Source organism: Eptatretus burgeri, chromosome 17 (genome assembly GCF_056783735.1).
Source record: "Eptatretus burgeri isolate ZD-2024b chromosome 17, Ebu_testis_v1, whole genome shotgun sequence".
NCBI classification, from domain to species: domain Eukaryota; kingdom Metazoa; phylum Chordata; class Myxini; order Myxiniformes; family Myxinidae; genus Eptatretus; species Eptatretus burgeri.
This window is the reverse complement of record NC_140977.1, coordinates 27,632,461-27,654,869: the sequence shown is the minus strand read 5'-3', so window position 1 is coordinate 27,654,869 and position 22,409 is coordinate 27,632,461. Positions and strand designations below refer to the sequence as shown.

The 22,409-nt window shown below is 44.4% G+C and overlaps 1 protein-coding gene across 3 annotated transcripts in view; it reads left to right on the top strand.

Moving 5' to 3' along the window:
- The first annotated feature begins 8,239 nt into the window (after window positions 1-8,239).
- The window catches only part of TPP2 (tripeptidyl peptidase 2), a 65,810-nt gene continuing 51,640 nt past the window's right edge, over window positions 8,240-22,409 (top strand). Inside the window, exons 1-5 of one of the 3 annotated variants that reach the window (XM_085861416.1) lie at window positions 8,240-8,531; window positions 14,303-14,431; window positions 16,832-16,927; window positions 17,245-17,358; window positions 20,665-20,789. In XM_085861416.1, the coding sequence (XP_085717542.1) occupies window positions 8,364-8,531; window positions 14,303-14,431; window positions 16,832-16,927; window positions 17,245-17,358; window positions 20,665-20,789 (632 nt within the window). In that variant the 5' untranslated portion in view covers window positions 8,240-8,363. Of the gene's footprint in view, window positions 8,532-14,302; window positions 14,432-16,831; window positions 16,928-17,244; window positions 17,463-20,664; window positions 20,790-22,409 lie in introns of those variants that run through there. The other 2 variants (XM_085861417.1, XM_085861419.1) reach the window with 2 other exon arrangements.

The following is a 22,409-nucleotide window of genomic DNA, read 5'->3' as shown; positions in this document are numbered from 1 at the left end:
CGGTTTCTAAGAAGATTTTAAAATAAATTACCTGACTTTGAGGCGAAACCCACCTTTTCATAGGTGGCAGATCCGGATGGGGAGTATGACCCCATAAGACATAACTGTTCTGATGTATCATACCAAATTTGATCTATGTCGGTCATGTAGTTTTTGAGGAAAATGTCTTTTAGTGAATATGAGGGATGAGGGGAGGGAGGCCGTGGCCCCCTTTCCAGGGAAGATATGGCCATGGGGAGCACAACTTCAGGTTAGGGCATGGATCCAGTTGTCGGTTCCTGAGAAGACGATTTTTGAATAAAATACCAATATTTGGGGCAAAACCCCTCTTTTACTCCGTTTGTAGAGGACACATCTGATGGGGAGCACAACCCCATGAGACCTTGCTGTCCTGATGCAACGTTCCAAATTTGGTCCATATCAGTCAGGTAGTTTGTGAGGAGAAGATGTTTTAGTCAACTGTTAATGGACGTACGTACGTACGGCTGGACACCAGACCCACTCAATGAGCCTATTTCTGAAAAAAACAAGGACAAATGTGTCCAAGAGCCGTGTCCTAAAGGTTTTGTCTTCACCAGAAGAATAAGAACAAGAACTAGAAGAAGAAGAAGAAGAAGAAGAAGAAGAAGAAGAAGAAGAAGAAGAAGAAGAAGAAGAAGAAGAAGAAGAAGAAAAAATAACAACAACAACTTCCGATATTTCGTCACGTGCCTTGATGCAGCCAATAGCGAGACCCGTCATGGACGATCGTCGTTCATGACGAGAAAATGGTGTATTTACGAAATTACAATACATTAAATGGAATAATCTTTAAATATTAACGTGAACTTTTCGAAGCTTTAAAGCAAATGTCCGAATATATTTAAAAGTTCATGATAGACGCTCTCAAAAGGCACCCTCAATGCGGGGATGTGTACGGGTGTTTAGTATTTAAGGAGATCCGGATCCTGTATATGAAAGAGCTGAGTCCTTAAGGTTTTGTCTTCAGAAGAAGAAGAAGAAGAAGAAGAAGAAGAAGAAGAAGAAGAAGAAGAAGAAGAACGCCGAGCTCTCTGAGCTGCGTCTCGCTAAAAATCTTTATTTTATTTAAATTTAATTATATACACGAGCACTGCAGAACACACATCGCCTTCTTGGCACTTTCAAAACCTTTCAGTTCAGCAGGACTTGGACAAAATATTACAGCCTTTTACATCATGTCATTTCGACCAATCAAATGTGCTGTCCGCAGACCTCGCCCATGTCCCTTTTTTCTCAAGACCGTGTGGTAAGATGTTCTATGAACTCTCTAGTTAGTTAGTAAAAAGATTTTTGAGCCTTTCGCACCTGTCGACGAAAGCACACTTTAACGAACAGAATACCATCCAAAGGATTCGTGCGTTGAATATTCCTGTTGAGGGCTCAAAATACAGTTAATATGACATGATATTATATTGTCACAGCCACGTGTACCGAGTGTATGATGAGGGGGTTAGTCCTCGCTTCTCCTCAGAAGAACCAGACCTGGGGCTACCGCTCACAATTAACTTTGTGGTGCGGTGGGTTGTTTAACAACCACAAACGCCAATCAGTTAACCATGAATCCAGTGTCCACCATCTAATTTGCCATTTAACTCGGGCTCACCTGGTCTCCTGACCGGGGACTGCGCCCTCGGTGATGCACCAATCTTATCTTGATTAGATCTTAAGTAGGGCGGCCGAGCATTTACCGCTGGTACACGCCGACTATGACAGGTTAATTAGTTTGGGAATTACCTCCCAGTCTATCTCGGTTCGGACAATGCTGGATCAATGCAAGGAAATGACAAGCACGGACAGGTTGAAACGTCAACAATGAATTTATTATGAAGAAAAATCAATGAACTGAAGAACTTCTTATTTCCTTGTGGCATAAATGGATGAATTCAAATCAATCAAATGTTGAATCAACAAATTGATCTCAAACAAAGAAGTCAACAAGCATTTATAGAATAATAGACAAAGAGCAGATGCTTATCACTTTGCCTTACTTAACAATTAAACACGAGGCATGGGTACCCAGCAGATCAATCAGGGGGAAAAGAAATCCGGTTTCAGCTTACCAAGGTAGAAGTTGTCATGCGTCCAATAAAATGACCCAAAATGTGTGAGCGTGTCTTGGTCCGCTGCCAGCGCCCTGCCTCGCCGTGCACCCGCCCGCAAACAGGCTCGAACACCAATCGACGTCACGTCATCACCCCCAGAAACCAGGGACACCAAGAATCAGATATGCCAAGAGCCAGGTACTGGGCAGAACCAGCAGGAATGGTCCAACTGTCACCAACCGTCAGGAGCTGTAAGGATCTGTTACCAACCGTCAGGAAGGCGGTCCTCCCGTCCTTTTTTATGGGTGACCAGTGTGGGTGGAGCCTCAAGCAGACTTCAGCCAAATCCAGCTTGCCGATTGGTGCATCGCTACACGTGACCTCCAACCATCAATTCTCGCACTCATTCTCTCCTCACCATCGAATGAGATGCAACTCCCAATTAAACACAGGCCTGGCTGACGACGCCATGTTTCGGGCGCTGGACGAACACCAGAAAGCAGCCATTTGCCGGGACAACCGAGAGAAAACGTGAAGCGCTCACAAAACGTCAACGGGTAATTACCACCTCTCCATTCAGCCCGACACGAACAAGAGACAGTTATCTTCCACAGAGTTGCTGAACCGGGTGTTCAACGTCGATGGAAACTGATGTAAAATCATACGTCATGAATGTGTCGTAAAGAGGAAAACGTTATCCCATAAGAAAGACAGTGAATCTGTTCTATACCCTTCTCCAACGCATCAAAGAATTAGAATCCCACCAGACAATGGGATGGGTCTATTTTGGACATTCATTTATGGAAATAACTGTCTGAGGACTTGGATGTTGCGTGCATTAGTCGGAACCGGTTCTGAAACCCACAACAATATATTTAATTTTTAAATATTCTAAATGATACACCACGTCCGTAGGGGGTGCTGCACTTTTCCCCGATACGATCTCATGTGGAACTGATATCAAGTTATAAAAATAAAAGGAATTGGCAAAAGTAATTATAACAATCTAATCTCTTTGAGGCTGGTTCATGATACCCGGTGAAGTGGCTCTAGACCAGAAAGGGTCCTCAAGATACAACGTTAGGACCTTAGAACATACAGACAAGTGTCATCCAAGAATATTTGATCAAGGAATTACAAGGAACAATTCCAGGCAGGAGGAGTTCATGAGGCTCATCATGACTGAACATTTCTGCCAATCTCCATGTATCCCTTTATCCTCAGTGCTTCCAGGTAGATATCTAAATCCAGTTTAAAATTTACTATTTTTGTTGCCACTACCTTTCCAGGGAGACCATTCCGTGCATTAACTACTCTGAGTGAAAGACCCCTGCCTAATGACTGTTGGAGCTCTCCTTTTGTTTTCTTCTCTTTTTTGTATGAAGAATCAAGGCTCATGGAAGAGCTTGGACACTGAACAGACCAGGATGCAACAGAACAAAAGGAGCACAGTCGAGAGAAAGTGTGGTGGCAGGGAGGAGGGGGTGGGGTGGGGAGGACACCAACAGCAGGGTTGAAGGACAAATAGAGGAAGACTTGGACAAATGTGTGTGGGGAGGAATTAGGAGTAGAGGAGGATGCATGGGGTAGACAAAATGGATACAGATGAAGACACTTAGGAAGAAAAACTGGGAATTTTGAAGGAGGTGGGTTTAAGGTGGTGGAGGGGGAGAGAGTGGGGGGCGGGTGGTTAACGAGGGTGATGGCCAGCTGTCTTAAAGCTCTCGAGGTAAAATGAGATTGAAGAGAATGTGGAAGTTTGTTCCACAGGTGGGGAAGAAGACAAACGAATCCGTGGAGGTGAGTAGTGATTCTGCATTTTGGGAGTTCACCGGAAGGGGGATTTTGGTGGACAACGTGCACCCTTGCAGAAACCTGGAGGGGACAAAGCGCAGAAAGACAAAGACCAGAGAGACCAGAAAGGAGGGGTAGAAGTCGACAGAGAGATCTCTGACCTGTCTGTGATGGGAAAGTGATAGACCCAAAGACTCAGCTTCATCCTGGGAGATTCCAATAATCTTAAAGCCCTTGGTTCCCATGGCATCAAACTGAGTAAGGTGTGAAGCTGGGGGCACCAGCCCAGAGGGGAGGCCAGTAATCCATCAAGCTGTGGATGAAGGCCTTGCAGGTGTACCAAGGAAGGACTTTGTGCACCGCAGGATGCCCAGTTGGCAACTGGTGTTGGAGACCAACTTTGAAATGTGGCATGCCCAAGAAAGATCATGGCTGAAAGTGAGACCCAGGAGTTTCAGTGATTGAGCTTCCACAAGAGGATTGTTAAGAAAGTAGATAGGAGGGTTTGCTATATGCTAGTTTCAGAGAGAGATAGTGAGAGTGTGAGATTTGTCAGGATTGAAAGACATATTCCAAATGTTTGACCAGCTTGCATTTGTGTCGATGTCTGAAGAGAGGGAAGAGGCTGCTGCCTGCTTGTCTGAATGATGATGCATATCACTGTGGAGGGTGGAGTCATCAGCAAATAGATAAAGGGGATTTTTCAGAATGTTAGAGAGATCGTTGATGAAGATTAGGAATAGGACTGGGCCAAGAACCCTGCCTTGGGGCACTCCAGCCGTGACAGGGAAAGGAGATGAAAGGGTTCACTTGAGTGCCACATGTTGGCTATGAGAGTAGAGGAAGTCAGTAATCCAAGAGTGGAGTTGGCCTTGGATTCCAAAGGCAGTCAATTTGTGGAGCAAGGTGTGATACCAGACTGTATTGGAAGCTCGAGATATGTCCAGAGAGACCACCCTGATCGCAGGTCTGATATTGAGGGCCCTCATCCATTGTTGGGAGAGTAGCAGCAGCACGTTCCAAAGTCGAGTGACTAGGATGGGCTGACTCAGTCTGTCATCCTTCTGAGGTTGGCAAAATGAGTACCAGCTTGCTGTGATGATTGAGTCATTTGAGTATCCTCTGCTGGAGCGATTACCTGTCCAGGATTGTGTCCAATAGCCCCAGGAGACTGCTTTGGCAGCACCGATGCTCTGTACAGAGTATGGTCCCAATGGATTTGGATTTTTTGTGATGATGGATTCCATGACCTTGTGATGCTTGAAACTGAGCTGATAGGTCTCGTTAAGGGTATTGGTTTTTGCCCCTATTATTCTGTAGTGCAGTGATGTTGGCTGATTTCCAAGCAGATGTAAGATGAGCTCGTGCAAATGACAGGGTGAAAAGGGCAGAAAGAGGATGTGGAAGAGCAACAGAGTAGGTTCTTCATTCACGTGACCTCATGTCCTCTGGTCTGGTTGCAGAATCAGTCAACGGTTGCCAGAAACTTCTCCACCTTCTCAGGTACAAAAGATATCGTCAATAAGCAGTTGGGTGCAACTGGATAGAGTGGGTACAGAGAGTAAGGGGTTTGGGACACAACATATTAAAGCAAGCACAGAATTGAGGCATTCATCCTTCTCACGAGTGGAGTTGGCTGTGGCGTCAATTGAAGTGAAGGAAGGGATGGAAGGGGAGCATACTCCAGAGACAGACTTAACAAGGTACCACTGGGTTTTACATAAGGGAGACAAATTTGAAAGTTCAGTTTTGAAGTTGAACAGATGTTATCTAGTTCTCCTGAGGGTGGACACACACTAGTTGCAGAGTTTATGGAATGAGCTGAGATTGCCTTTGGTCAGGTTTGCTTTCCAGGAAGAGAAAACAAGTTGTTTCCGAACATCTGCGTCACCACAGGATTCAGTGCACCATGGGCGGGAAAAGGGATGATGTTTTGAGAAATCCTGCTCACAGACAAACAGACAGACGGACAGACAGGGATGAAAGCATAACCCCTGTCCACTTTTGGTGGCAGGAGGTGACAACTGTGCCAATTAGCCACGTGTGACGGTCATTGATGGTGTTGACAACAGTGATGACCAATGAGATGATGATGATGCAACCATCAAGGATTCCCTTTAAGATAATTTACATGACTTTATAAGGATTCTTCCTTCTTTCTTGACATCACATGTAGGAATATTGTTGCGAATTTGGAAGCTTACTGCACACAACAGCCAGGTCCTATAGATCAGCCATGTCAGGAAGTATGTGTTTCTAGTTAGGGTCCCGTCCTATATTTAATGGGTGATTAATTGTACGTGCGCTGTGAGTTATTTTGATAGTTAGGATTTAAATTACCAACAACAACAACAACAACAACAACGACACCTGCCCTCGCTTCCTTCCACCATCATCCACCGGCACCATTGCACACGTGCGTGTCAGCACGTACGTGGGCGGAGTCCAGTGTGCTAGGTGGGGTTTTTCAGGACATTGGTGAGCTGGCTTCGCCCCAAATATGGGCACAAGCGTTACGCTCTGGCTTCGCCCCAAGTTTGGGCACAAGCGTTGCGCTCTGGCTTGGCTCCAAATATGGGCATAGAGCATTCCCTCTCTGCCCAATGAGGGAGTGTCAGCGTGGGATAAGAGAAGCGTGTGTGGGCCAAAGGTAGAGTGGTTGTCTTCTGGTCTTCGAAAAGAGAGTTGTTGAGTGGTTGTCTTCTGGTCATCGAAAAGGAGTTGTCTTCTGGTCTTCGGAGGAATTGTCTTCTGGTCTTCGGTCTTCGGACGTCTGGTGGTCTTCTGAAGCCAGTCGTCGCCTTCCTGGGGTCCCGCCAACAGAGCGTCTTCTCTTGTGGCCTGTGTGCCTGCGAGCCTGTCCCATGAGGATCGCCTGCCTGGGCTTGAAGCGGCATTGCATGGCGGGTTCGAGTCCTGTCACACCGGATCGTCGAAGACCGCACGAGGCGGAAAGGTCCAAGAATAGGCTCTGACCTCCAGCTCGCCTTTCCTCAAGCTGGAGACCTCCAATAAAGACCGGACGGGTCTGTTTCTTTTTGGGTGTACGTGTGCGTGTGTTTGTGGTGCCAGTCTATTAAGTAAAACTGCATAAGTGCTTGTACACAAATTGCTATTCCTTCATTATTTGGTTAACTCTGCCTTCTTGCGTGCTCCCCTGACCCATTATAAATAAATATCCCTTTTGTTAAATGTTCCAGCTCATTTCTGTGTTTCTTTCATTGGCTTAGCACAGTGTGTATTGAGAAATAGCGAGGCCGTTTGGGCAGGTAAATTGTACATTTGGTCCGATGGGCCTTGGTAATCTCCGCTCGGGTTACACACGGTTCGGGCTCGGTAACGGCTTGTTCCGCTCGAGGTCCGTCGAGGGTGTAAATTCCCCAGTAGCTTTGCCCGTGGGTAATTAAGTATATTGAAGTTTGGCAATTGACCCTACCCCATGCGGTCGATTTATTGGTGATTCATGGTCCTGTAAAGGACCCGTGCCTTTCGGACTTATCCAAAAAGCACGACCTCAATTCCGGTGTGTTCGGTGGAGCCGACTCTACTGCTCCCTCTCGCGCTCGTGCTCACCATCGATACCCGGCTCCGTAACAATATTACATCGAAACACGTGTTTTTCAGATATCAAGGGTGAAATGGCGGCTTTCAGCAACAGCAGCGCACCATATTGGTGAAATAAATTGTCACCATGATCATTGACCTCTGTCCTCAGCAAACTTTGTTCAATTGATCTATGACATGTATTCAATTTTCCCACCAAGTTTGATTCAAGTTAAAGTCATAGTTCTGGAGTTGTCCATGAAAATGTTGGCACACACATGTAGCCTCGCAGCCTCCATCGAATGGAATGCAGCACAGCCAGTTCTTTCTCAGATGAGTATGATTTTAAAAAGCCATGTTTCACCAAATCGATTTCAGGAACCAGGAGACCTTTTTGGGGTCATACTTTTATGGCCCAAAAGGTAATTTTTCAAAAATCGAAATGGAAATCTAGTGCAATTTTTTGAAGTTAAACCATAGATTGGACTATCTTGCTGGTTGAAGTATGTTCCACCGCCGTTTTCATTACCTAAAGGGCAAAATATATTCCTCAAAAATCAAGTGGCCAGGTAAAAAAAATCCTGTTTAAACTCGAAGAGCGATGAGAGGAAGAACGAATGTGTTGGAATAGCTGAAGAAGAATGAAGAGTTTGTCGAATTTGAAGAAGAAGAAGCGTGACGCGTTTGATTTTCCCAGAGTTCCGTGCCATCAAATTTGAAGAAGAAGAGGCGTGACACGTTTTATTTTCCCAGAGTTCCGTGCCATGAAATTTGAAGAAGAAGAGGCGTGACGCGTTTTATTTTCCCAGAGTTCCGTGCTATCAAATTTGAAGAGCAAGAAGCGTGACGAGTTTTTCCCAGAATACCGTGCGCGTGGCTGTGTGAAAGCACGGTGCCGGCGCGTGCGGCGGCCATTCTTATTGAGCAGTTAATGAGTCGCTTTTCTGTGAGGGCGAAAGAACGATGGCGGCGTTTACACAGCCCGTGAACGATTTCCCTTTCCACGGCTTGCTGCCGAAGAGGGAGACTGGCGCTGCGGCGTTCCTGGCGCGTTTCCCAGAGCGAGACGGACGAGGTGTTCTGCTCGCTGTCTTGGACACGGGTGTGGACCCCGCGGCACCGGGTCTACAGGTCAGCGAGGTCATGATGAGTGTCCGTGTGTTTTATCCGTCGGGTGTACGTGTAGTTATTACCATGTTCTGTATACTACAATGTATTCATTCAATCACAATGAGAATGGATGTCGTGAAATTTTGAGGCAGTGTATGTGTACGATCGGAGTACATGGATGAGGCGGTGTATGTGTACGATCGGAGTACATGGATGAGGCGGTGTATGTGTACGATCAGAGTACATGGATGAGGCGGTGTATGTGTACGATCAGAGTAAATGGATGAGGCGGTGTATGTGTACGATCAGAGTAAATGGATGAGGCGGTGTATGTGTACGATCGGAGTACATGGATGAGGCGGTGTATGTGTACGATCGGAGTACATGGATGAGGCGGTGTATGTGTACGATCGGAGTACATGGATGTGGCATTGTATGTGTACGATCGGAGTGCATGAATGAGGCGGTGTATGTGTACGATCGGAGTGCATGAATGAGGCGGTGTATGTGTACGATCGGAGTGCATGAATGAGGCGGTGTATGGGTACGATCGGAGGATGTGGATGAGGCGGTGTATGGGTACGATCGGAGGATGTGGATGAGGCGGTGTATATCAATGAGGCGGTGGATGTGTACAATCGGAGTGCATGGATGAGGCGGTGTATGTGTACGATCGGAGTCCATGGATGAGGCGGTGTATGTGTACGGTCAGAGTACATGGATGAGGGGGTGTATGTGTGCGATCTGAGTACATGGATGAGGCATTGTATGTGTACGATCGGAGTATCTGGATGAGGCGGTGTATGTGTACGATCGGAGTACATGGATGAGGCGGTGTATGTGTACGATCGGAGTACATGAATGAGGCGGTGTATGTGTACGATCGGAGTACATGGATGAGGCGGTGTATGTGTGCGGTCGGAGTCCATGGATGAGGCGGTGTATGTGTACGGTCAGAGTACATGGATGAGGCGGTGTAAGTTTCTACTCGCTGGTGTGCCACTGCCTTACCGCAGGTGGTTCGTATTTCTATAATTAAGCCTCATTCTCCAGCCAAAGAAAGCTGCACAAAGCAATCAAGAAAAGCTACACAAGATAAACCCTCTGCTGTTTCAAACCCTGCCTGGGTTCCTCTACAGCTGCAGTCATTCACAAGTAGTACATACATGAGAATCCCAATGCCACACGCCCCCTCAGCCGCAGGACGGGTTTAATCACTCGGTGATGAAACGCATGCACATGCCCTCATCAACCATTGCTGAGGATATACACCTCCCAAAAGTAAGTTGGCCCACCTTCCACAAGTGGTCAATTCAAAGGAATATTTTCCTTCGAGGTCAGACACAAAATATTTGGTGTGGATGTCTCCTGGAGCATCAAGGGGCAAGGTGGGGAGGGGGAATTTGGGGGGTGGTGGGGTGGATACCGCAGTCAGTCACGTGACATCATCAAGTAATAATGTCCAATATGGAACTCCCATTGACACTGAACGATCAAGGAGCATTCTGGAGAATATCTCGGTCTGAACTGTACGTTTTTTTTTTTTTTGTTTTTTTTTTTGTCTGCTTTGTTTACAGTCAAAAATGTTTTTAATTTGGAATAAATATTTTATATATTATAAATCAATCCCTATATAATAGAGTTGTGGTGTATGTATGTATGTGTCTTGTACTTCTCTTAGAGGATTTGACTTTGGAAGCTGAAACTTTCTGGTATTAATGAGGGCACCCTGAGGTTGTCCATATTGCAAGCTTCTAATTCTGTAATGTTTTGGAAAAATAAAAAATAAAAAAAATTCCCCATCTTTGCATTTTCTTCCTTTTGGGTGGGTGTAACTGGAATTATCTGAGCGATTATTACACAATCCATTATAACATGCATATAAGCAGTATGTATGTATTTGCTTTGTGTATAATATAACCCGGGTTATTTTCATTTTCGGGAGCGATTGAGACAGCTCTCTGTTGTCTATACACCGCCCAGATCAAGGGATGTGTCAGGAGAACGCTTTGCACGCTTGGAGCAAGATCGCCCTTCAGGCGGGTACTCTGCCGGTATATATAATGGCTTTGTGCTAAGCCTGGTGTTGGCTCAGTGGTGAGGGTGGTGGCTTGGGATCCGAGGGTCCTGAGTTCAAGCCCCGTCGGCCACTGAATTAATACACCAGGGGGTTGACTCAGCCTGTCATCCTTCTGATATCGGCGAAACGCGTACCAGTTGCAGTGTGTGTACTGGTAGAGGGGCACTGCATCAGTGACACAGTCGTGCTTCAAGAAATGATATCTACCCCGGCAGCTAAGCTACCATACGACCACCACCACATGGGCTCATGCTCTCTGTCTGTCTCTGTCCCACCCTGAAACATGGAAATGCTCCTCAAAGAGAAAAAAATTAAGTCAAAGTTACATTAAATTCATCCAAACCTCCGAGAAAATTGTATTTTTAGTTTTTTCAATCGAGTAATAAATTGAACCCATGCACTGTATAGGCAACAGACCGCTGCCTCAATTACTCATGAAAAAAAAACATTATTTGCTGTGAATAAATATATAACCTCATTTTTGAGCGCTTTCAACCAGCGCAAGAATAAAAGGCCTCCTTTATTTTTATTTTTATTTTTTTTAACCTACCTCCACAAACCCTCATGCCCCCAATCCAAAAATAAAAAAAACAAAATTAATAAAAACCAATGTCACCCCCTGGGTGACCAGTATCTTGCCAAAATGTGAACATGAGTGACTTATTTATTCGATTAAAGTTACTCAAAAAATAAGGGTTTCGTCGACCTTGATGCTTGACCTTTTTGTGACCTTGACCTTTGACCTTGACCTTTATATTTTCGTACGGTTAATGGTATCTCTCCAGGACCGTTGTACATGAAATATCAAGAGATTTTGATGAGAACTGAGGAAATAAAATTTTCATGAAAAATCCGTTTTTTCATCATGACGTCATCAAATGACATCATAGCGTCAAACTTTTGACAGATCTGGAAAGCACTTATCAAGCGCTTTCATATGAGGTATTACTCGATATGGTATCTAAGATTTCACAATTTGACCTTGGGGTCAAAAACTTTCGACCTCCAGCGCAAACCATGAAGGTCAAGGCCGATCGCCACCAAAAATTAATCGGCTGAGCGCCGAACCATGAACTATATTCCCATGAAGTTTGAAGACGATCCGATCAAAATTACTCAAAAAATAAGGGTTTCGTCGACTCCCCTGATTTGCGACAAAGTGACCTTGACCTTTGACCTTGACCTTGAAAATTTTATGCGCTGAAAGGGACCTCTATAGGCCTCTGATGTGCGAAGTTACAAAAATTCCCAATGATAACTGTGCTCTGCAGAGTGATCGATACGTGATTACAGACAAACAAAACAAAAAATAAAACAATGTCACCCGCAGGGTGACCCGTATCTTGCCAAAAGGTGACCACGTGTGACTTCTTTAAGGTCACACTGAAGTGAACAGAGCTGCTATCCACCAGGAGCGACTCCTTGAGAAATATCTGCCTACGAGAGATTCCGATGAGAATCGTTCTACAGAGTAACCATGAAAAATATGCGTTTGACTCGTAACGTCACCAAATGACGTCATAATGTCTCAAGCTTGACATATCGAGAAAGCACTCATCGAGGTGTTCAATTTGAGGTACTACACGATATGGTTCCTAAAACTTGAAAATTTGACCTTGGGGTCAAATATGTTTGACCTCAGGCGCTAACCATGAAGGTCAAGGCCAATCGCCACCAAAAATTAATCAGCTGAGCTCCAGACCATGAACTATATTCCCATGAAGTTTGAAGACGATCCGATCAAAATTACTCAAAAAATAACGGTTTCGTCGACTCCCCTGATTTGCGACAGTGACCTTGACCTTTGACTTTGACCTTGAAAATTTTGTGCACTGAAAGGGACCTCTATAGGCCTCTGATATGTGAAGTTACAAAAATTTCCAATGATAACTGTGCTCTGCAGAATTTTTTATACGTGATTACAGACAAACAAACAAATAAACAAACAAAAAAAAAAACATACAAGCTGACTATCATATCTTGCAAAAACTTCGTTTTGGCAAGATAATGAAAAACGGCACAATTAAAGAAGTGTATAATAAAAAATGAGCTGGAGAAGACTGAGGACGCAAAGATTTTAACCCCAAGAGGAAGATTTCATAACGATCCACCAGTAGGAAGTACTGGAAAGGTTAGGGTTTGGCAAGGGGGGGGGTGGTAGGTAATTGGGAGTGGGGGTGGGGGGTGGGGTGGGAGAACCAAGGACACAGCAAATTGGCTCAATGGCTCATCACATTTCATCAGTTGCCTTCCCACTATCTCGTTAAGGGTAGTGGTTTCTGCCCCTATTATTATTTAGGGCAATACATGGATGTATTGAAGCGGATTATGTGTCACGGAGAGCAGAGCGGTGAATGTGCATGAATACATATAGATGCAAGAAGAATCTTGACCCCCCCCCCCACCAACCCCTCACCCTTTTTCTCCCGCCTTGTTTGCACAATGTCATCAGATGCACTTTTTCATGCGCTTGCCTTGAAAACCGTCCCTTTTGCTCTATTTCCCCCCATCGTTGCGTCTGCAGCTGCATAACTTGAAGCTCTCGCTCGGCAGTTGGTTGTTATTATTATTGTTATTATTACTATTTTTTCGATCTTTGCTCCAACTCAAACAAAATACTTCACACCAGAATGAGTCCTTAAAAGGAGATCGATCGCTCATTTGAATCATTCCACCTGAATTTTTTTTGCATTTGGAATAATTGGAGTGAATTGTATCTGAAGTTTTGAGTGAACACTCTGATGAAAAAAAAAAATAAAAAATGTATGGACTATTTTAAAGATCCAGCCTTAGCTGCAAAATTGCTGTTTCTTTATGTGCGTTGTTTTAAAAATATATAATTGGATACAAAGTCGAGGCTCATGGAAGAGCTAGAGCATAGAATGGATCAGGATGTAACAGAAAAAAAGGAACATTTGAAGGAGAGTGGGGGAAACACAAACAGCAGGGATGAGGGATAAAATAGAGGGAGACTTTTACAAATGAGGACCAGGGGAATACATGGGCGGTGAAAAAGATGGATTCAGCCACAAACTCTCAGGAAGGAAAAACTAGAGAGTTGGAGAGATTGGTCCTGGAGGGGTTAACGGGGGTAGAAACGATCGAGGGTTTGGATGGGGGATGATCTGACATGGTGGTGAACAGCTGTCTTGACGACCTGAAGGGAAGAATGAAATTGAAGAGGATGTGGAAGTTGTTTCCACTGGTGGGGGGGGGGGGACACGAATGAGTGGAGGTGAGGTTTTGATAACTAATCAAAGTATTCTCACTTTGATGATCCTGGATTTTGGTCGTTTCACCAGAAGGGGGTTGATTGTGGATTGTGTGAGCCCGACATGAAATCTGGTGTGGGGGTTGAAAGAGAAGAGGGTGCAAGACCAGAAAGGAGGTGGTAGAAGATAGAGACAGCACCGACCTGCCTGCGATGGGAAAGTTCTTGTATTGTCTTTATTTGGTCCACTCTCCCTCTGGTGAACTTGCTGAACCCTTGAAGTGTTCTCCTTTGTACCACCTCTCTTTTTGTTTTCCCCAATCGCATTCCTGGAAGGCAGAGAACATGCTCTGATTTGTGTGGAATTTTCAACTTTCACAAACTTCACAAGTCTTGTTTTGATACCTAAGCGGTTGCAATGACATGAAGCGTACGTTAAAATGCGCATGTCTTCTCTTCTGCTCCCCCAATGTATATACATATTGTTTTTCTTGATGACAGATCACATCTGATGGCAAACCAAAGATTGTGGACATCTTGGACACGACGGGCAGTGGAGACGTGAATACAAGCACTGTGGTGGAAGCATGTGAAGGGAAAATCGTTGGATTGACCGGCAGAGATCTTACGGTATCTACGTATGATGTGTGTTTCGTTCAAAAGGGAGAGATGCAATGTTGAGGAGACTATATTTTCTTGAAGAGCTTCGACATTTTTGACTTTTTTTTTTTGAATTGACCGGCAGGATAGCTTCGGGGTATTTGCACTTGCCTCTGAGCTGTCTCGCCTGGGTTTGAATCTTGACCGAGCTATAAACTTTCACCCTGGTGTTTCACAGGCAGGGTGATGCATCCATCCGATGGCCGTTGAGCCGGACCACCGGCATTGGTCGTTGGTGGACATTAAATATCCCATGAAGAGGAGGCGAGTTATCGCCAGCACCCTCAACAAATTACAAATTCCTGATGGTTAAATGTCGGACATGACCAGACAGGTCCAGATCCATCCCCCATTCCAGCTGACCTCAGAAGGAAGGTGGGAATAATTGGGGCCGGCAAAGAAGAAGAGACCGAAGAGTTACGGCTGTTGAAACCTTAATTTTGATCCACAGAGTGTATGATATTTGTGTCCTGAGAATATTACGATACTCTTTGAAATTTGAATATCCCTTTTTGAAAGGAAGTCACTAACTTAATAGTATGTACAGTTTAATTTGTGTTGTAAGGGTTGCCATAATGTTCTTGTCTTGTTTAAAATTGATTTTCACATGTATGTGTACACAGTGCCTTCAGAAGGTATTCACACCTCTTGAGTTTTTCACATTTTGTTGTTGCAGCCTGAATTTAAAAGGGATAGAATTTAAAAAAATTTTCACCAATCTACCCAAAATACCCCCATAATAACACGGTGAAAACATGTTTTTACAAATTAATTAAAAATGAAAGGCTGAAATGTTGTGGGTCAACAAGTGTTCAACCCCCCCCCCCCATCCCCGAGTCAATAATTTGTGGCAGTGATTGGAGCTTCGAGTCTTCTTGGGTACGTCTGTATCAGCTTTACACATCTGTATTCAGGGATTTTTCTCCCATTCTTCCTTGCACATTTGCTCAAGCTCTGTCAAGTTGGATGGAGAGTGTCGGTGAATAGCGATCTTCAAGTCTTTCCAGAGATCCTCAATGGGATTCAAGTCTGGGCTTTGGCTCGGCAACTCAAGGACTTTCACATTCTTGTTCTGAAGCTATTTCAGTGTTGCTTTGGCTGTATGCTCGGGCCCAGTCCTGTTGGAACGTAAATCTTCGCCGCAGTCTGAGGTCTTTTACATTCTGAAGCAGGTTCTCCTCAAGGATTTGCCTGCATTTGGGCTCTATTCATTGTTCCTTCTGTCCTTGCAAGTCTCGCAGTCCCTGCCACTGAAGACCATCCTTGTAGCATGATGCTGCCACCACTATGCTTCACGGTAGGGATGGTGTTCGATGGGTGATGAGCTCCGCCTGGTTTCCATCAAATGTAGCGCTTTGCATTTAGTCCAAAGAGTTCACTTTTCATCTCTCTCTCAGACCCCAGAATCTTTTGCTTCATGCTCTCAGAATCTTTCACGTATCTTTTCACAAACTCCAGGCGTGCTGTCATGTGCCTTTTTTCTCAGGAGTGGCTTCCGTCTGGCCACAATCCTGTAAAGCCGAGATTTGTTAAGTGCTGCAGAGATTGTTGTCCTTCCGGCAGGTTCTCCCATCTCAGCCAAAGAACTCTGTAGTTCTGTCAGAGTGTTTATTGAGTTCTTGGTCACCTCCCTGACCAAGGCATTCTTGCCCGGTTGTTCAGTTTTTGCCAGATGGCTAGCTCTAGGTAGTTTAATATTATTTCCATTTCCTAATGATGGAGCTCACTGTGCTCTTGGGAACTTTCAACACTCGAGAAATTGTTTTATACCTTCCCCAGATCTTGGCCTCCTCAAAGTTCTATCTCGGACAGTTCCTTGGACTTCATGGTGGAGTTTCTGCTCTGACATGCACTGTCAACTGTGGGACCTTGCAGTATATAGAAAGGTGTGTTTCTTTCTAAATCACGTCCAATCAATTGAATTGGCCACAGGTGGACTCCAATCAAGTTGTACAGACATCTCGAGGACGATCAAACGAGGCACCTGAGCTCAATTTGGAGTGTCATAGCAAAGGGGTTGAATACATATTGATGCAAGACATGTCAGCTTTTCATTATTTATTAATTTGTAAATATTTCTCACAAAAAAAAATTCCATTTTGACATTGTGGGGTATTATGTGTGGACCAGTGATGAAATATCTTTATTTAATCCATTTTAAATTCAGGCTGGACCACAACAAAATGTGAAAAGGTCAAGGGGTGTGAATAGTTTCTGAAGGCCCTCGAAATATCTGTATTTTTAAGTTTTGCTTTCCTTTTTCATCTTTTCCAGTGGTTGTGGACTGCAGACATTTTGCCTGGTTTCCTTATTGTTGCTGTGCAGTTTTGAACCTCAATTAATTGTTGAACTGTATTTGCCGTACTTTAGATACCTCCATCTTGGGAAAATCCTTCAGGTAAATTTCACATTGGTGTGAAGAATGCGTACGAACTGTTCCCCAAGGCGCTTAAAGAAAGAATTCAGGTTTGTACGTTTAAAATTGCAATGCACTGTAATTGGAAGGTTCAGCTCACCATAGTGGTATTAATGTTTTGAGGATACTTGTTGTGCTTTTAAGTGTGAGGGTTGGTGGGGGGAGGGTTTTAATGTTGCATGTTTTCTGTGGTTGTGCTTGTGATAGCTGCTTTCGATATGAACTTTTATCACCTGGCTGGAATAAGTCTTGTGTACCTTGCTCTTATTAAAAATCAAGAATGCAAAATTGCTTCGTTAACTCTGCATCTGAGATGATTGAACTATGTCGTGAAAAACAATCCACCGTAACAGTTTGCTTTCTACAGAAAGAACGCAAAGAACAGCTGTGGGACATCCCCCAGCGTGCTGCAGTGGCCAAGGCCCGCCGGGCTCTCGAGGAGTATGGGAACAACCACAGCGGAAAGAAGTCTCTTTCACAGGCAATTGGAGCTCATCCGTCAACTTTGGACTAGCTATGTGGCCAGATACCTTCGTGTCCTACACATCTTGTGCACGATTATGGGCTCCTGCTGTTGAAGAAGCGGCAAGATCTCTATTACCTGCTAAACTTGCAATTTTCAGAGTTAATAGTGAAGAATGTAGCACTTGCGTGCAATGACCTAATGATTTGTAACAGATACAAATTTTAAGATTAAGAGTAAATCGATATTCAAAACTAGAAGGGCACTCGGTTGAGCGCATACCTCAGCTCCGTCATGCCTGATCCACGAGAACATAATTGACCCAATACGTTTTTGAAATATGATATATATATATCGCTTTTGAGCCCGACCCCTCAATGGTGAAGAATCACTTTAAAAATTCTAGTAGTCTGATCCGGATTCGGATCTTTATCAAAATCGAATCAATTTGTCATGGTCACACACCCAACCTGTCCGCCAAGTTTCATCCGAATCCGTCCAACTTTTTGAGATATCGTGCGATATAACGTTTTTGACCCTATCTCTCAATGGTGAAGAATGTTGTTGTTCTTCTTTCGGCTGCTCCCGTTAGGGGTCGCCCCAGCGGATCATCCGTATGATCCGCATACTGATTTGGCACAGGTTTTACGCCGGATGCTCTTCCTGACGCAACCCTGGTCGCCTCTTACGACACAGGGATAAGGATTGGGTTTCGCCATGATTCCGGGCTGCCCTACACCCTCTCATGGCGCGGCCCAGCACAGAGCACCCGTCCTCAAGCGATCCTCCAACCCAAGCCTCCGAGTAGCCGGATTACAGGCGCACGCCACTACGCCCGGTATTCAATGGTGAAGAATCACTTGTATAATTCTAGTATCTGGATCCACATCTTTACCAAAATCTAATCAGTTCGTCCTTTTCACACACCGAAGGTCTCCACAAATTTCATCCGGATCCGTCCACAACTTTTTGAGATATCCTGTACACAAACAAACAAATGAAATTGCTCGTTGAGCAAGGAATTGCTGGAATAACTTAGTCATATCTCCATGATCTCTGAAAAAAACAAAAACCTGGAAATCTATTTGGTTCTTATAAGTCGATAGTGCTACTGTTTAATGGGTTATAGCACTTAGTTTGGTCGTGATCATAACTTGGAAGTCAATCGGACTTGAAATGGCGTTTTTAATCGCAATTTGAAATTTTTGACCCGACCCCCCCCCCCTGACATTCGACCCCCGACCGCTAAGAAGGGTGTTGGTGTGACACCCCAATGAGACATATGGTTGGATGCAGAATTGGAAGATGCACATTTTGGATTTGGTTTGAAGTCGATTCGACCATTTTAGCGGACGCTATTGCGAAAATAAGAATTTCGGTTTTTCGGTGACCTTGACCTTGACCTTGACCTTTGACCCAGATTCATCAAAAACGACAAGTGTCTAAGTTGGACCATGGCCGACGTCTGTACCCAGTTTGGTCATGATCACTGAAGCGGTGTGGCTGCTACAGGGTAATCAAACACACAAACAGACAGACAGACAGACACACAGAATGACACACACACACAACCGACCTATCCTAATTGCCGAAATCCGAAGGATTCCGGCAATTAACAAGCAGACAGAAAGGGGTGAAAACATAACCTCCTTCACCTTTGGTGGCGGAGGGAAATGTGCTTTATATCGTTTTTGGCTCAAGCTCTTAATGGTGAAGAATTACTTGAAAAATCAAATAATTCTGGTATCCAGATCTGGATTCGGATCTTCACCAAAATCAAATTAGTTCGTCCTTGCCAGGCACCCAACGTGTCCACCAAGTTTTGTCCGAATCCATTAACAACTTTTTGAGATATCGTGATATATATATATATATATATATATATATATATATATATATATATATATATATATATATATATATATATATATATATATATATATATATATATATATATATATATATATCGGTTTAGCCCTGTATATCTCAATGGTGAAGAATCACTGAAAAAATTATCAGATCTGGATTCGGAGGAGGAGGAGGAGCAGATTGGGACAAATACTCTGTGCAGAGTGTTGGTGCTGCTTAAGCAGTCTCTGTGGCTATTGGGCACAATCCTGGATGGGTCACCACACTGGCACTCATTTTGCCGGCCTCGGAAGGATGACAGGCCAGGTTAACCCCACCTGGTATTAATTCAACAGCTGAGCGGGATCCAAAGCCCGCCACCCTAACCGTTAAGACAACACCAGGCATGGATTCAGATCTTCACCAAAATCGAATCAATTCGTCCTTGCCACCCACCCAATGTGTCCACCAAGTTTCGTCCGAATCCATCCACAACATTTTGAGATATCGTTGTAGGCCTTTTCTCTCAATGGGGAAGAATCAATTTAAAAATTCTAGTAGTCAGATCCGGATCCAGATGCAGATCTTCACCAAAATCTAATGAATTTTTCCTTGTCACACACACCCAACCTGTCCATACAATTTCATCTGGATCCATCCACACAACTTTTTGAGATATCATGCACACAGACAAACAAACAAACATACAGAAAGGGGTGAAAACATAACTTCCTTCACCTTCGATGGTGGGGTTACTAGAACTGCACTCGGTAGAGCGCATACCTCTGCCAGGCTGAACAGTTTACGTTTCATATCCCACTGATGGGCCGGACCTGAATGTGTACCTGAACCAGAATGTAATCGCCTTGTTCTTGACGTCTACCCAACAAATCCACAATTTTTGAGATATCATGCTATACATTGTTTTTAGGCCCCATCTCTTAATGATGAAGAATTACTTTAAAATTCTCATATCTGGATCCAGATCCGGATCTTTACCAAAATCTAATGAATTAATTCGTCCTTGTCGCACACACAAAACCTGTTCACCAAATTTTGTCTGAATCCGTCCATAACTTTTTGAGATATCCTGCTCACAAACAAGACAGGGGTGAAAACGACCTCCGTCCACCTTTGGTGAATGAGGTAATAACATTTTGTTGATGAGCAACACTTCTATGAAATGACTTTGGCCCAAAACATTGAAAAGGGAATCGTGTGAGCTTGGAACTGGAGGCAAAGTGACCTTATTATAATTCTGAAGATAATTGTCTGAATTATCATTCGGATTTCATTCAAAAATTATCATTCGGATTTTGCAGCAGTAGGGAGTACCATGTGGTAATTGTGCGTGCTCAAGGAACAGGCGGCAAACTCGGGTTAATATTTCCTGTAAGAACAATAGGGTGTGTGTTTTACATTTTCTTGCTTTGTCTTATTTTGGAGTGGAAGGGAGCCGCATGTTTTATTGCGCAGGAAGAGAAAATCCTTGGAGAAGAACAGCAGTGTCGGGTAGACCTTCTGAACTCTCTGGAAAAGAAGTTCAGCGATCCTGGTCCGGTCTATGACTGTGTCGTTTGGCATGACGGGAGAACCTGGAAGTGAGGCTCCTTGTGTATTTTGATTATCTTTATAAATAGTGTTGTGGTTTCTTTCCCTTTGTCTTTCCTTTTTTTTAAGCACAGTCTAGGCTTGTGGAGGAGATAGAACACGCAGCGGAGCAGGACATAACGAAAAGAACAGTGGAAAGAGGGGGCGGGTGAAGGTTGCTTCCACAGTAGAGAGAAGTTAGCAACGAATGAGTGGAGGTGAACAGTGGGTGACCGAACTTCCTCAAGAGGATTGTTCAAGGGGAATCCAAACGCAAATATTTATTTCCTGAAAACCGTTGAGAATCGTGAGTCACAATCGAATTTGAATGGAAAAAAATTTTTGAATTTTTTTTTGCCGATCATAAAGTGTCGCAAAAAAAGCCCGAGTGTGTCTTCCATTTTGCCAGAGATGTCACACACTGAACATCTTTGTGGAGACTGGATATGCTTTTTTGGGGCTCTCAAGGCACTGAATGAAGAATTTGAGCCACTGGGACTCTGGTTTTCCTCTCTCAAAACAACGATCCAGGCTTTCAATGACATCATGGATGCTGCCATCTTGTCTGTATCTCTTTGTGGTGAGGATGTTGAGGTCATGGAGAGATTCACTTTGGCCATGACCTTGGCAATGATATTCATGTCTCCATATGTTGTGAGCCGGAGGTCAATAGACGTTTGTATCGGGCCTGGGGAGTCATGGATTTACTGGGTCATGGGGTGTGGCGCTGTCGGTACAGGAGAACGAATGTCTGAGTCTTCAGGTCCTTGGTGCTTCCAATCTTGCTCTACGGATGTGAGACTTGGACTTTGACAAAGGATCTGAGATGAAGACTTAACTCCTTCGGTACCAGGTCTCTTCGGAGAATCCTTGGCTATCGCTGGTCGGACTTTGTGTCCAATGAGCGGTTGCTGAGAGAGACTCAAATGATATATGTTACCTGCATAGTCCACGAGCCTCAGCTGCGGCTGTATGGACATGTGGCTCGATTTCCTGATGCTGAACCTGCTCGACAGATTCTCTCAGCGAGGGAGCTTCATAAGTGGAGAAGGTCAACATCTCAAGGATATGGGGATGTGCCAGGAATCTGCCTGGGGGATGTCCAGCCGAATGGCCCCTGGTGTACTGACAGAAAGTGGATGCAGCGACATGCTACTCCGGCGCATGCTCCACGACTTAACCTCATCTTGTGCAAGTGATTCAGAGGAAGAAGGTGGAAGTGAACGTGGATTTGTAAAAACAATATCAAAACGCTGGTCACATGTTTATTACAGCTTAGTTAGTTTTGCTTTTCGTTCAATTAATGCTTTATAAGGGAGTGATTTTGTATTAATTGATAAATTGGTTTATATATTTCTCGAGCAGAAATAACTATCGCCATCATCATCGTTGTCGTTGTCATCATCGGGATAATGGATAATCCTGGAGCACACTCGGACACAGTGGATAACATGGGCGATGAATGCTTTGTCCCATCGTCACAGGGTGACCAGTTGTCTTGTATGTTGCGGGATCGTCCCGTTTCGTACTTTCCCCGGATGCCATTTGTGTCCATGCCGTGTCCCACCGTTGTCTGTGAGATGTCGATGTTCCGTCCCAGTGGAGGGCCGAGTGGTGCAATGTTGGTGGGT